At 41.9% G+C, this 15,503-nt stretch overlaps 1 protein-coding gene across 1 annotated transcript; it reads right to left on the bottom strand.

Annotated features, from left to right (window-relative positions):
* Nucleotides 1–1,632: 1,632 nt before the first annotated feature.
* gapdhs (glyceraldehyde-3-phosphate dehydrogenase, spermatogenic) lies at nt 1,633–14,731 on the bottom strand. The gene is made up of 11 exons (XM_062399327.1): nt 14,659–14,731; nt 6,008–6,067; nt 5,613–5,709; nt 4,555–4,661; nt 3,481–3,571; nt 3,221–3,339; nt 2,985–3,066; nt 2,703–2,854; nt 2,424–2,586; nt 2,224–2,321; nt 1,633–2,121 (listed from the first exon to the last, which is right to left on the bottom strand). The coding sequence occupies exons 2-11, from the start codon at nt 6,034–6,036 to the stop codon at nt 2,052–2,054; spliced, it is 1,008 nt and encodes a 335-aa protein (XP_062255311.1). The 5' UTR covers nt 6,037–6,067; nt 14,659–14,731; the 3' UTR covers nt 1,633–2,051.
* Nucleotides 14,732–15,503: the final 772 nt, after the last annotated feature.

Below are 15,503 nucleotides of genomic sequence, written 5' to 3'. Positions count from 1 at the left end.
TGTGTGTTTAAAAACATCCACAATACATTTCATACCCATACGAACAGCAAACATAATCCCCTATAGTTTAGATGATTTTAAAGCTGAACTGTAGCTGCTGGGGTTACAAGAATCAGACAGTTCAGTTGTTGATGATGTTGCTTGTTGTGCTGCTGATACAGATGCAGAATCTGAAACTGATGTGGATGCACATAGTTATTCTAGTAGTGAAGATCTTCCTAAGGTTATTGAGCAGAACATAGCCTCAGTTATATTGAATTTGGAACATATTTAGTTTGTGCCGGCCACAGCTATTGATGAATTACTGCAGGAATTACACCTTTTGTTACGCTCTCCATCTGTTCCGATAATCTCTAACAACCTGTCTAACATTCTCTTAACACATAATGTTAAAGTTGATGAATCAATACCACAGAGCTTTCTTAAATAGTGTCCAAATCCAATCCTTTTGCCAAAGCCTTTCCAAAGATGGTGCCCTGGCTACAGCTCACAAAAGGAAAAAGTAGTATGAAGAACTTTTCAATGTGGGGAACCCAGTTGAGTAGATCCTTGATCGTAACACCAATACGATTTTTCACTATTTTCCTATTTGCCTTCCCTGCAGCATCTGTTAAAGGTCCCATTTTATGTTAAATACATTTACTAGGCTTTTACTATCCGTAATTACTTGTTCATAATTACTATTGCAGGTGCTCAATAAGGATTTAAATATGATTAGTTTTATATTAATCATTTAGTATAATAGTTTAATCTAATATTAAATATGCCTCACACGTTTCTATGTAAAATCGAAATATGGCACTATTTTCTTGAGTTGTCAAATAAGTGCTGTTGAGTGGAACATACAATATTCTCTCTATATTATCGTGGAGTAGAAAGTAACATGACATTTGAAATACTCAAGTTGAATGATAATTTAAATTGGTTCTTGGATGTGCACAGTCTTGTAATGTTCTTAGTTAAAGTGAACCACCGTCATGTACAGGAGGTGTAACAGGATGCATGGTGTCACAAAGGTTTGGTTCAATTTAATATTTCTGTCCTCACTTCCTGTGTCCCTGGCCAATGTTCTTATCCATGAAGTTTTTATAAATTTCTATGATGTCTCCTATCTCTATCTGGACAATATGGCATTTATATTTATGCTAGAAAACCTGAGTGCATTTGCTTCTAATCCCCTCGTGCTAGTGTCCTCTAGAGGTTAGTCATAAAGCTTTAAATTTACTGTCTTTAATTAATTAACCATTAATATTTTTAAAAGACCTGTCAGACTTGTATAATTTAGCCTTGCAATATGGCCAAAAACTGTATAAGTAATTTTTTTTATATTAGTTGATATGGATAACGATCACAATATCACATTATTATTTCTCTTAAGTTTAATGACAGGTTTTTGCTCCTGAGTGAATGCTGTGGTTATAAACTTTAAACTTAACTATACCACCACTCTGTGCTTATACAATTCATTGGCATTATATCAATATCTTCATATTGCGAGTGATGCAAATCATATTGCAGTAATATATTGTTTTATTGCCCAGCCTTATGTTGAATCCATCTTTTCTTCAGTGTGTCAGTTCAGAGGCTCCATAGACAACAGTGAACCGATGATAACAAAGAAACCTGGACAGCTTGAGGTTTTCAAGTTTTATTTCTTTGTCTCATTACTCTTTAGTTGAGTTACAGTAGCTCTACCTCTCAGCGTCCTCCTTCCACTGATGATTTAGCCTTTAAAACACACCAACAGTGATGGATACAGTAGTTACCATAGTAATGAGCCATAACGACACATCTAAAGTGACAGAGGGAGGTGGAGAGGGGGGCACACAGACACAAAATACTGTCACTGACCAATCGTCTTGTTATTAAAGGAAAAACAAACCAAACACTCAAACACGCTGTTGCTGCTGCCTACGAATGCTGTAGTAGAGCTAAAGGCTGTGATGAAAAGACTTGGCTATGGGTGGGGCTTGTGTGTAAAAGAGAAGAGAGGGCACGGAGGATGGTTGGGGGTGGTCCCTTTCCTGACTTCCTTTCTCAACAGGAAGTTTCTACTCCTTGGAGTGCATGAACAGCAGCAGGTCAGCAACACGGTGGCTGTAGCCAAACTCGTTGTCATACCTAGAGGGAGGGAAAACAAGGCGATTGAAGAATTGCTATTAAAAGATCAGGTTTGAGAAGACAAAGGCTTTTCACATGTGGGGACAGACTGTGAAAACTCACCAGGAAATGAGCTTGACAAAGTTGTCGTTGAGGGCAATGCCAGCACCAGCATCAAAGATGGAGGAGTGGGTGTCACCGATGAAGTCAGAGGAAACCACCTTGCAAAACACAAAAGTCAGTTACAAGTCAGATATTGTGTAACCAGGCAATACAAAGTGTATGTGAACTGATTCTGCGTATGTGAATTGATTCTGTCCCACCTGGTCCTCGGTGTAACCCAGCACTCCCTTCATGGGCCCATGTGCGGCCTTCTTGACAGCCTCCTTAATCGCAGAGTAAGATGCGGGCTTGGACAGACGGCATGTCAGGTCGACCACTGACACATCAGCCACTGGGACCCTGAAGGCCATGCCTGTCAGCTTACTAGAGAGAGAGAACGTGACAAAATGATGAGATGAACGTTTTCGGTCTTTCTCAGCTTCCTTGCCAGAAATAACAATGGTGATTATAAGACTGATAACAAATGTACTTGTCCTTACCCGTTGAGTTCAGGGATGACTTTGCCCACTGCCTTGGCGGCACCAGTGGAGGCTGGAATGATGTTCTGGTGGGCACCGCGGCCGTCACGCCATGCCTTAGCACTGGGACCGTCCACAGTCTTCTGAGTGGCTGTGTATGCATGGACTGTAGTCTACAGAGGACAGTGTCATATTAGATATATTAAACAATCATCTTCCATAGTATCTTTATTATACATGAAAGCAAAAATATACAGCACCACCTACAGAATGAAGCACAAACACAGATTAAATATGACTTACCATAAGAGCCTCCTCGATGCCAAAGCTATCATTGATGACCTTGGCCAGGGGGGCCAGGCAGTTGGTGGTGCAGGAGGCATTACTATAAATGGAATGATACAACTGGTCAATTTACACAACAAAAAATGGATGTTCTTCACCTAAAACTTGAGTTCTGGTGAAGTTATGGAACATATTTGTAAGTATTTCTACTATAAATGTAGTGACATGCATGTCCGCCACCACAGGTATCTTACCTGACGATAGTCATGGAGGAGGGGTCATATTTGTCCTCATTAACTCCCATGACAAACATTGGAGCATCAGGTGAGGGGGCGGACACAACCACACGCTTGGCTCCACCCTGGAGGTGAAGCTGTGATTGGCCAGAACAGAGCGAGAGAGAGAATGAGAGAGAGAGAGAGAGAGCGAGAGAGAGAGAGAGAGAGAGAGGGGTTAAAAACGACTGTCTGGTAGTCTGTGTCTTATGTACATGTGTTTGTGTGAATGTACATACAGAGGCCTTCTCCACACTGAGGAAGACTCCGGTGGACTCCACAACATACTTGGCTCCAGCGCTGCCCCAGGGGATCTCTGCTGGCTTCATACTGGAGTCACAGACAGAGAAGTGTCACTTAAAGATTAAACGATTATGGTACAGTTATGATGAACCTGAGGGACAAATTTAGTGACAACAAAATAACAAAATTACCACCCTGCCGTTGTATATCCCCCCCGGCCAGTCAAGTTTCCGTCTATATTCATCAGACTCATATGAGGTCACCGTGACTTTTGATCAATGAAATCTTATCATTTAATCTTTGAATGAAAAATGGACAAGAAATTCCCTGAAGGCAGAATTGAGATATCATGTCCAAGAGGCCACTGTGACCTTGATCTTTGAACACAAAAAGTGAATGTTTTTGAAATTTCTTCAACTGTTGTTGAGTTATCACGTTCACAATAAAGGGACGAATGACAGACAAATAGTTGACCAATGTACATACAGACAAACCCGAAAACATTAGGCCTCTGCCCGGAGGCATAACAGCACCACTGCCTAGTGAACAAATTACATTCAGTGAGAGGTGGGGGTGTGAGCTAATCTTGTTAGATAAGTACATCCTGTACATTCTAAATTAGCCTTCAGAGCCTCTTTGGATGATTTAGTGTTTGCAATGAACAAGAATGGAAAATAACAATAGAGGAGCTGTGAAACTGAATGGAATGCCTCTTGTATAAGCTTCCTTTTTGTTGGTACGGCCGTTTGCAGATATGAGGCACAATTAGTCAATGGACTAAAAAAACAGCCGGGTGGGGGGGGGGGGGGGGGGGGGGGGGGGGGGGGGGAGAGAGAGGCCTGAGGCAGCAGACGGCCTTGTTCCATTGCCAGGAATTCACTCAGGATATAAAAGACAAACTGGCATCGGCTAGATCACCTTGAAACTGGAAAATCAATTCCTAATTCAACATGAACTTTTAGATGGCTGCCTCCATTACAGACCTCTCTGCTAAAACTAAAATGCTAGTGATGTGGGTCCTATATCTGTGCAGCAACATCCACTCAAACCCAATCATCTTCATCACTTACGATTGGAAGACAGAGATGGAGTTGCCATCGACGATGAGCTTGCCATCCTCGTGGGAGACCTCACCCTTGTGACGGCCGTGGGTGGAGTCATACTTGAACATGTAGACCTAGGAGGCGAGAGGAAAACAATGGGGTTGTTAGTGCAAGGCTATAAAGAGGTAAAGGAGTTTCTGTTTGTTTTATCGCAAAAATGTACACTTATTATGGTACTATATTATTAATACATAGTCTTAATACAACCCTACATATTAATTTAGAATAGAATGCTGCAGTGTCATTGTACAGGATACAATGAAAGTAGCAGTGGTTCTCAAGTTTAAAAACATCAACCACCATACCACCTCACACATTCATTCATTAGAGGTCACAAAGTACAAATTAAATAATTTCCAGATAAAATGATTATGTCCACATTGCATTTGAGTAAATAATAAAATAAATGTAATCATATTGCCCTGATTTACAAAAGAGCATCATATGGGGTAGAGTGCAAGGTTAAGGCTTGCTTGTTATTGATGGTCAAGTGTTCTTATAGCCTAGGGAATGAAGCTGTTTCAGTCTTGTGATGCGAGCCTTGATAGACCTGTAGCACCTGCCAGAGGACCAACAGGTCAAACATGTGGGGCGCTAGATGGGAGGAGTCCCTCAGTATGTTGTTTGCTGCACACCACAGCGTCAGTTGCTTTACTTCCTCCCTGTAGGCCAACTTGTCTCCTCCAGAGATAAGACCGACCACACTTAGAGCTTGATGTTGGTGGGGTGGGCAGCAGTGCAGTTATAGGTGTAAAGTGCATATAGTAGAGGGCTCAGCACACACCCTTGGTGAGAGCCGGTGCTGAGTGTGACGGAGGAGCAGGGGTTGGAGCTACTGGAAGTTTTTGGTTCTAAATTAAGTAATAGATAGAGAGGAAAACTCACATTTATTTTAGCCGTTAAAAAAATTTCCCCGGAAGTGTAACTTTGGTTCAGTTTATCCGTTTTTCCATTTCCTATTTTGTAAAGTAGCCTCTTCCAACAATATACACTGTAGACTTAGATGAGCATGAGCGTTTTCTCACCATGTACTGCAAGTCAATGAAGGGATCATTGATGGCCACGACCTTAATGCCCTTCTCCAGGCAGGCCCTCAGGACCAGACGGCCGATACGACCAAATCTGCAGTGAGGAGAAAGACAGAGAGTGAGAATTGTGGGATAATGGTAGTGAACCTCTCCAGGATGTCAAACCACCCTTTGACGTCACATGGATCTAATAACAGCCTTAAACAGTACTGCACTGATCCATTCTATCATATCAGAAACTGGTAACTTATAATTTCATCAAATGCTTCCCCCCCCATATATACTAACCATGAGTAATAATTGAGAAGACGGTGAACGCCCCTTATCTCCAATGTCCTATGTTAACCATCGTAAAATCAGTGTGATGCGCCTGTTTGTGTGTTCCAACTCACCCATTGATTCCAACACAAAGGTCTGACATGGTTGCTGCTGTTTTGGGGTTGTGAAGTTATCTGAGAGAAAAAAAACACGAAACAATAACATTAGGAACAGAACTACAACATGGAAAATGTAGGATATCTATTCTCACTTTGTAATGTCCTCTAGCTGGCCACACACTCAGACAAATGCTTCTGGTATCAACACTGGAAGTCGCTGAAGCTTAATGATGTGCCAGCAAATGTCACAGACTTTAAACATCAGACTGTAAGCCTGGCAGCAAAGACAAAGGCATACACTCTGACAACAGCCAACTGTTGCCCTGACAGCAGGAGGTGGCTTTAATCAGGTTAATCAAGTTGTTGGCAATATACAATGAAGCGGTGTTTATGTTTGTATGCATTATATTGGTGTAATGTGACCAATCTGAAGCTTCTGCTTCTCCAAAACTGCAACAAGTCTGTAGCTGTGTGATGAACTGAGCATTTGTAGACTTAGTATCAGGGATACAACTCTGCCACTGATTTCAAAGTACAACACGGTAACATTTCAGGCACCTAGATGTACCATTTAATCTTTAATTACCATAATTACCATGATGTTTCAGTTTATATAGTCACGCATCAAGCCCAGTTAGCATGTCTGCAAACTGCAGGGGCAGTGAGCAGCGTGCATTTGTTGTTTGTTTTAAAAATGAGACCACTGTCGCCAAATTTGCATGCGTTTAACTGACACTTTCTCCTGATTAACGTATGCAGTCGACATCTGAACTAAACATAACGAGTTGTCAGCCTGCTCTCCACCGCTCTGATAAATAAAGCAAATATTATCATCATTGTTATTAATAATAAATACATTATTTAAGACTTGAGTTTGTGGTTTAGTACTTTTCTCATCAAATATGAGTAAAAATACCTTGATGACACTGATAACTGCAGTATTTTTGGTCAATATAATTGTGGTACAACATTTTCACATCATTTCATCTCTATTTACTTTGTTATATTCTTTTGTCTTGTCAACTGTAAGGTCTGATTAACATAAGACAGACTGGTAGCAGAGGCCTCACAGCTAACGCATTAGCACAAACGAGAGAAAATAACACCAGGGAGTTAGGTGAGAAGAACACTTCAGAACCAGTAATAAAAGTAAGACACTATGGTTGAAAGCAGATTATAATTTGAAAAAGGGTTTAAATTAAGTAAAAATACAGAGCAACAAAAGGGCATGTTTTTAGGTGCATCTGGTGGAAAGGTAGGGAGGTGTATCATCATGCAGGGACATGTTTAGAAAACAGTGGCATAAGCGGGGAGGAGAGAAGTACGTTGTAGGTATGTAACGACAACAAACAGAGAATTGTCTGCTGACTGAACAAAGAGGAATCCTGGGCTGGACTCAACTATGTGACCTCCTTTCTCTGCTTATTTCCTCTCCTTTTCATATTGTACACTCCACACCTCCTCTGTCCTCTCCTCCCACTCATCCTGCCCCTTTCTTTTCATCTCCTTTAACTTCTCATAGGTGAACAGAAAAGGTAACTCAGCAGTATTTACCAGTGAGCCTGACCAGTAGTGTGGTGTGACAGGCACAGGTAGCATAAATAAGGGTAACGTGGATTGTCCTTGAAACTGGTTAGCCATCATTTAAGACTACTGTAATCTCTTAATCTGTGTGTCTCTGTAGGGAGCATGTAGGACAGGCTGTCAATCTGGTGAAATGCATCGTGGGAGCACTTTAAATAAACATAACGGGACAACCAGATTAGGACAAATCATCTCCCTTGATTCTCCCACACAATCTCAAATATGAATAGAGGTAAATAATGACTTGTGTTTATCATAACAAACCTAAATTAATTAACTAATGTGGTCTGGAATTACAACAGTATTTGTTCCGGGTCAAAATCTATTTATTGATCTGTCTGCCACAGTTTCAACTGTCAGATCTCTTACCGCATCATGTCTAGTGTACGTCTAGTGTCTAGTCTAGTCTCGTTATTATCTTTGTGATACCTTTCATCAAGGGCAGAGCTGCTGCAAGCATAATGCAAGGTCACCAATGGAGAGAGAGAAGGACAAAGAGCAGTATGACCACGCTCTCACATTTCTGTCTTTCTGCTCCTTTATCATACTCTGTTCCAACTAATAGCGATTGTGCATTCACCAAACTCAGCACAGTGACCCCCTGTGGCCGGTGCACCTTTTCACAGTTGGTCTCACTGTTGTTTTTCTCCATCTGTATTTAAATATCTCCCATTTTCTCAGCATACAGGAGTTGCCCATGGTTTTCCAACACAAAATGGCTGCACAGCTGACAAACAATACAGCTTTTTTAAACAGTGAGTTTTTCTAATTCACCAAGGAAAAAAGGAAAACTAGGGCTTGGCTGACATCACAGGAGCCACATAATAGGTAGATCTAGTGACTCCAGCGATGGGGCTCAGCTGTTTAAGTTAAAACTATAAAAATGTTTACCATGGGCATGTTTAAAAAAACTGATATAGGCGAGCACTAAATATTTTACCAAAGGGCAGGTGCATGTGTTAGTGTTAGTGTTTGTGTGTCTACAGTTACTTGACAACCCCCCCTAAATGTCCGTTACTGTTGCCAAGCAGCAGTGCGGTGGTTTGGCAAATAAATGGGAGAAGAGGGAGGGGTGACAATGGGAAAACAGTGCTCTGGAAGAAATCAATTTCCAGCACTTGGATAGACTTGAACTCTTGAGTCGAGGTGAAAGAAAATCCTACAAGACATTTCCTGTTGCCACCAGGGGGCGCTGTGATTTAAATCATGATTTCTGTGTAGATGTCATCATTTTAATCTCGATGTTGTTTAGATGATTTCACTGATTTTGAAGTTGAATTGATGAAAGCTTTAGGAGTACTTTGTTAAAATGCACGTGTAAAACTGCAGTTTTCGTGTATGGTCAAAACCGTCAAAAATGCAATTAATTGCCCTAAATAATCACATCATAAAGCACTGTCGGTGCTCGGGCCCTAAATATGTGAAATGTTACTTTTAGCGAATAACCGCATTATTTATTCACATGTTTTAAGTTATATCCCCATTGTAGCAGAGGGAAACTATCCATTGTTTAAGTGTGAATTAAACTATCCAATGATATATTACATTAGGAAAATCGACTCCCTAGCCAGCAGCTCCCCCCACTTTTCAACCACACAGTCCTGCCCCTTTGACTGAGGACCAATCAACCCCGATCTGGCATCAGCGCACCCTCTATGACGCCGGCTCACAGAGGAGGTTTTGTTCAGAGCAGAGCAAAGAAGTTGCACGTTGTTAACTGCAGCTGTCAATCTGCTGACACTCATTAAAAGATGGGAAGAAGAGGCAGACAGACGGCCAGACATATGTACACCAGTAAAGCACCATGCACTACCCATTGCAGATTTACTTTCAGTACTTTAGCATGGAAGGGCTGGCTGTAAGAGTCACGTACTGAAAAGCCCATTCGACTATCATCATGATAAATCAACTGATCAGGAGCTTTCTAAAACTAAAACTTGACCCAAGCACAGAGAATTAAATTTTGTCAAAGTAAAATATCTTCAATGGTATCGCCTTCATTTGACAAGGCTTGTGTGTTTTAAAACTAATTTTAGCGAAGACTCCTACGATTTTTTAATCAAGACCCTTATGACGAAGATATGTCATTGAGCCTTGATATTTTACAGATTAACTATAAACTACTGTAAATAAATATACATAAAAAGATAACACAACTACAAAATATTTAAATTTGAATTTGGAAAACAAATTTTTTAAACTTCAAACAGGAATGCACATGAATGCACATCGTTCTTTCTGTATTTTTTTATACTATCAAATAAAAGGTTTCATAATAGCAAAGCCAAATGCTGATACCTTTATGTTTGTTAAAGGCTCATATCAGCTGATATTATTGGCCAATCAAAACATCGGTCAGGTTCTATTTAGGATTAGTCTAAAGCTTTCGAGTGCTGATTGTTCAGTGAAAAGGGAATGAACAATCTTCACTTCTAACAAATTGTTTCTCTCTTTTCACATCTATAATTCAGTTTCTACATCCGTTTAGCCAAACACTACTTCTTTCCTTTAATGTTCTCTTCTTTACCTCCTATTTCACTCAGTGCTTTGTATCTTCCTTGATTTTTTGAGTATTATCCCTCCCCACGCCCTTTACCCATTCCTCATTTAAATTCATGCCCCTGTTTGTCTGTCCTCTGTGCTCTTTGTCACATGGCTCCCCCTCATTTACTGCCATCCTACCCTCCCTCTGAGCTGTGACCCATTTTCCTCACACAAACGCAGAGTTTCACCAGCAGAGGGGCACGACAGGGTCATCATGGTTATGTGTATGCATGTGTACTGCAGGGAGAAAAAATACTTTATTACCAGTCAACCAGGAAAGGACAAAGACAACAGGGTACATTTAGAACATGGGAAAAAACATACTGAATGAGGGATAGAGTAAAATAGATGAGGACCAGCACCTCTTCTGATGTCAATCACCAACACTTGACCAAACAAACACATATTCTTCTTCTCTGTCCAATAACTCAATCATCTGACAGTGTGTGAAGTCAGTCACTTGCAACCAGCCCTTGTATGGACATGAGTTTGTGAGGAGCACAGATATTATAGACTACTGTACTTCTTTACAACAGTATTACAGACAGACAAAACCGTTCACCTCATCCATGATGGTAATTTGAGCTGTGACTGGCCTGCTTTCTGTTTGTTGTATACTGAATGGCTGAAGTTTAATAGTCATTCTTTGGTCTACTTTTCTTCCTTTTCCTGCCCACTATACCACTCCCCCTGCCTTCCTCCTTCTCGACCGCCCTTCTTCTCTTAGTGGCTCTACAAAGCTTCCTCCTTTCTGTCACACCCTCTTTCTCTCCAGTGTTTTTCCACTGCAGTGAGTTGATTGGCTAGAAGCCAGGCTGACTATCCAATTAGGTTACGTTTTCTTTTCTTCCCTGTCACTTAGAGAATCAAATAAATCAAACACATAACAGATACTTATACAATCATTTATGCAAACTCAAATGCAGTTGGGCACAACTTTTGGTTTTCCGCAAATTACCCAACCTTGGTTCTGCTCATGATCATCCCTTCCATCTTTACCCCCTCAGCAAAGTACCTGCTTCCTTTCTTTTTATAGTGTTGTCACTGAGGCAATGTCACTTTGCTGCCGTGACCTAGTCAGTTAAATGTCGGACAGCATCACATCACCAGTGCACACACAAGACCACAGGCTGTGTCTTACCCAGCAGACATGGCCTCATGCAGACAGGGACAGACAGATTTTCTTTCTGCCAGTCACACCTCCGCCGGTGCCAGGGTACCAGCTGCAGGGTCTTTGGCGAAATTTATGGAGTTAAGAGGTGATTGCTTTATGTATTCCTACTATCAAATACAGAAACGCCTACCTGGGTTTATGAAATGAATAAGGCGAAGCCCGCCATTGTGGCGTAACCAAGACATGTTCAGGCACGCAAACATGCCTGTACTCAGACAGACACACCCATTGCCTTAACTACTACTTCTATTATTATTAATTATATATATATATACATATATCAATATTAACTGTTGAAAAAATGTCTTCACCTTCAAATGTATTGATAAACATTATATGGGGACTTGCTTTTGTCCGGTTAAAGAAGACACATTCCCATAATGTGACTGTTTAAGCACATTCAGGTCCCCACAACATACCTGGTGTATACATTACACACAGACACACAAGATCATGAATTAGTAAAGAGTGTGCTTTATCAAACTGCAGGGGACTCAGTAGGCGACATGTGCCCACTCTGCAGAGGTAATGCTGGAACACACACACACGCACACACACACACGGCTTGGCGAGCTTGTGTCAGCCGGTAGATGACAGATATCCTTCCTGAGGCCGTGGTCTTGTTTATCACCTCCTCTCATCTATCAAGCTATGAAGCTACAGTACACCTTCATGTTTTGTGTGCTAGCCGTTCTCATTTCATGCTAGATTTGCACACATTTGTATCTTTAAATAACTGATTTGCACAAAAACAGCAATGCAAAACTGCTTTGTTGCACAAGTAGGGGAATATTATATCCTAGTTATGTCCCTTCCTTTTGTAGTTTTTCCCTTAAAATTGCATCAGTTAGTTGGCACAGACTTGAGTGCTGAGTCACTCCTCTCTTACCCACATCCTGGACATAAACGTCTGGTTGATAAGTCAGTAGCAGAGAAAGATCGAGAGGGACACGCATCGTAACCATAGTTTATTAAAAAATCCAACGACCTTTAGAGGAAAACATGTGTCAATCTAGAAAATGAAGCACTCGTAGCAACCTCATGGATGAATCGTTATGTAACTAACCCAAATCTGTCTTTTTAAAATTAGTGATTATCCACAAACTGCTATAAACTAACCAGTTTGTATTTTGTGTCCAGGCAACCTGCACTGTGCACCAGAGTAACGTGCAGATGTGCAGACCCCATGGTCTCTTAATTAAGACATGGTCCAGGTTACGGAGAAATAACACGTCCTGTGTATTGTTGGTGTGACCCAGTTAATGTCATCACCTTGTGCTTCTCTCCTTACACAGCATAGTGGCAACATGTTGGCCACACACAGACGCTGACATTTACATTTCAGACATTTAGCTGACACCTCAACTAGAGCAGCAACAAGAGCAGACAAAACAAGATAACAACTTCTGTGCATGACATGGAAATAATGTCCCAGCTGTGTCTAAGATAAAATAATGATGCACAGAACATTGACAAATACGTCATCCTGCCCGATCAGTCTACCACAGGAAATCAAGTAAATTAATTCTCATTTTTCTAAATCACAGTAAATTGTATCTGCGGATGCATGGCATGTGGCTGCTATGTTTCTTTAATTCCAGGAATTTTAGCTATAGTCCTCAGAGGCCTGGTATTAATAACCCCCAGCTATCCAGAGGTTGAGGAATGAGAAGTACCCACCCCCCTCTTCAAGTCTAGTATGAACGACTCGTTTCTGGTCAATAAACTGCAGTATGAGAATAAAGATGAGGGGGCATCACTGCAGCAGCACTGGGCCTCTGCTGTGACCTTCCTCAGCTGGAGTGATGACCTTCAACACTGAGAGGAGGCCAGACATGGCTGCATCCTACATGACATCAATCAATAACCGAATGGAAATCCTGGTTGCTCCATTACATTTTACAGTACGGTGTTCTTTTACTTTTGCCATTATAAATACTTTGGAATATCAAATAAGATTATGAGAGACAATAGTGTCGTATACAGCATATTTGTACCAGAGGACGTTGGGCTCACAGGCCATATTGACTATGCATTTTTTTTATGTTTTCCATGCTGAACACGTCTGCCCTTTCAGTTTTCTTATGAAGCCTGGTTGCCTATTCATAAAGTGTGTCTGGTTTGATGGCTAAATGGATAAATCGTGAGGTGTAGTTTAGTTTGAAGGACCCGGGCCTAGTCTCTGCAAACCGCATCAACAGGTCTGGCGAGTCTGGAGTCGAGCTGCGGCAGAATCCTGCGCCTCTACGCGCTCTCTGTGCCCTTCACTTGCATCACGGGATTCAGAGTTTCCACCTCTTCTCCTCCATCTTTTCCACATCCGACCCAGTCAAGGTTATTCATTTTTCATTTCTACTCCCTCACATAACAGTGACATCCGCTCACCGTCTTCGTTACCGGAGATCAATTCATCCCCGAAGTCTAATGGCGCAGCCACAGCAGACTTCATCACGAGGACGAGAGGAGGCACGTAGCTTCACCTCAACTCACGAAGCTGATACGCCCTGTGTAGCAGCTTTATTACGGCTCAGTGCAGCTTGTACAGTCAAACTCATATTCGAACACAACGTCTTCTTACGTAGTCTAAAGTCGTGAGTTTTCTGTCGCGGAACAAGCGGTGATATATATGTTGGTGCTGGGTTACATAACATGGAGACTAATCCACTTCCGCAAAGATGCAGCAATGGGAGATTCCAATGTCACGTTACCCGCGCAGGAGGACGACCGAGCTTCAAATGAATGACTGGTATATTAAGAATGCACCATATTCGAAAAACGCAGATTTCCTTTCCAGTGAGACACGATCCATTACCTGTTTCATACTGGAGTGACTTTACTGCTCTGGTGGATCGAGCTGAAATCTCAATGATGCAACTAACCGTGTCAGTCAGACAGCACATTACACAAGCAGCAGCCATGACTGCATCCCCTCCCATCCTTGCCTTTCTCTTCCTGTGCACGTACACACAGCCAGTATCTTCATACGGCTAACATAGTTTCATGAGCTCTTAGCTCCTCTTCCTCTTTTAAAACGGATACGTGGCCCATCAACGCAGAGATGGCGGTCAAATCCACCACACAGACGGCATGATGGCCGCACGCTTTCACACATCGCTCGCAGCTTTTAGCAATGTCACCCCTAAGAATACATGCGGCTTTTCTTGCGGTAAAAAATGAAGAATTCTAGTTTAGCATTAACATTATAGGGTAACAAGGCTGGTGATGGCGCAGACAGAGAAGGTAACATTTGAAAGCGAAGTGCAGATTTTAGTGTGAAACCATATAAATGGCCTGAGTTTGGATAATAGCAGCGGATGAACGTGAGCTACACACTGAAGAACGGGGCTCTGCAGCAGCAGCTTACCTCGCTGATGAGTCTGGAGTCTGTGTGCGCACCGCCCCTCGAGCTCTTCCGATTTTATACGGGACACGTGCCGCCGGGAGCCCGGTCGCCCTGGCGACGTGACGTCATGTCATCCTTTGCAGTGAGAATCCATTCGGAACGAGGGTCTGGTCACGGCCCCTCCGAGGATGGGCCGAGGAGAGAGGGGGGTGGAGGGGCTGACTCGCTAGAACAGTTTGTTCCTATCACACATCTCAGGGCTGTCTGTGATGAAACACACTTTTATTTACCGGAGAGAAACACACACACACAGTAAGAGACTGATCCAACGTGCAAACGAGGGATGACGAAGCAGCAGACTTCCCACCATGCACCCGGCTCGACACGCGGATATGATGAAACATAGCTCGATGGATGCGTGAAAAATACGATCTAGAACCAAAATAGGCTTTTTTGACCAAATTATTTCCCGGTGTTATTACACACAGTGCTATTACTAACGATATAGAATATATATATGAACATAACTAAAGACAACAAAGACAATAAATCATGAACACAAAGCTGTATACAAACAAGAGGATCAACTATGCATTCATGAATTATAGAAGGATTATTATACACAGGCTTTGAGAACTGATCCTCAATGTCTTATAAATAAAGTTGTTCAAATAAGACGCAGCTCGACAGTGAAAAGGACAGCTACAGATCACATTCATGTTTGTGATAGGATGGCTAGTCTTTGCATGTAAGACTGTATGTTCTGTGAACACAATTGTTTAATAGCCGGTGCTCCATTATGCAGTGATCTATGAACAACTGCAGGCTGGGTCGCCTATGGAGTTTTTGTGTGTGTGTGGGTGTGT

This window comes from Platichthys flesus, chromosome 11 (assembly GCF_949316205.1).
Source record: "Platichthys flesus chromosome 11, fPlaFle2.1, whole genome shotgun sequence".
Taxonomy (NCBI): Eukaryota; Metazoa; Chordata; class Actinopteri; order Pleuronectiformes; family Pleuronectidae; genus Platichthys; species Platichthys flesus.
This window is presented reverse-complemented; position numbering and strand designations above follow the sequence as displayed.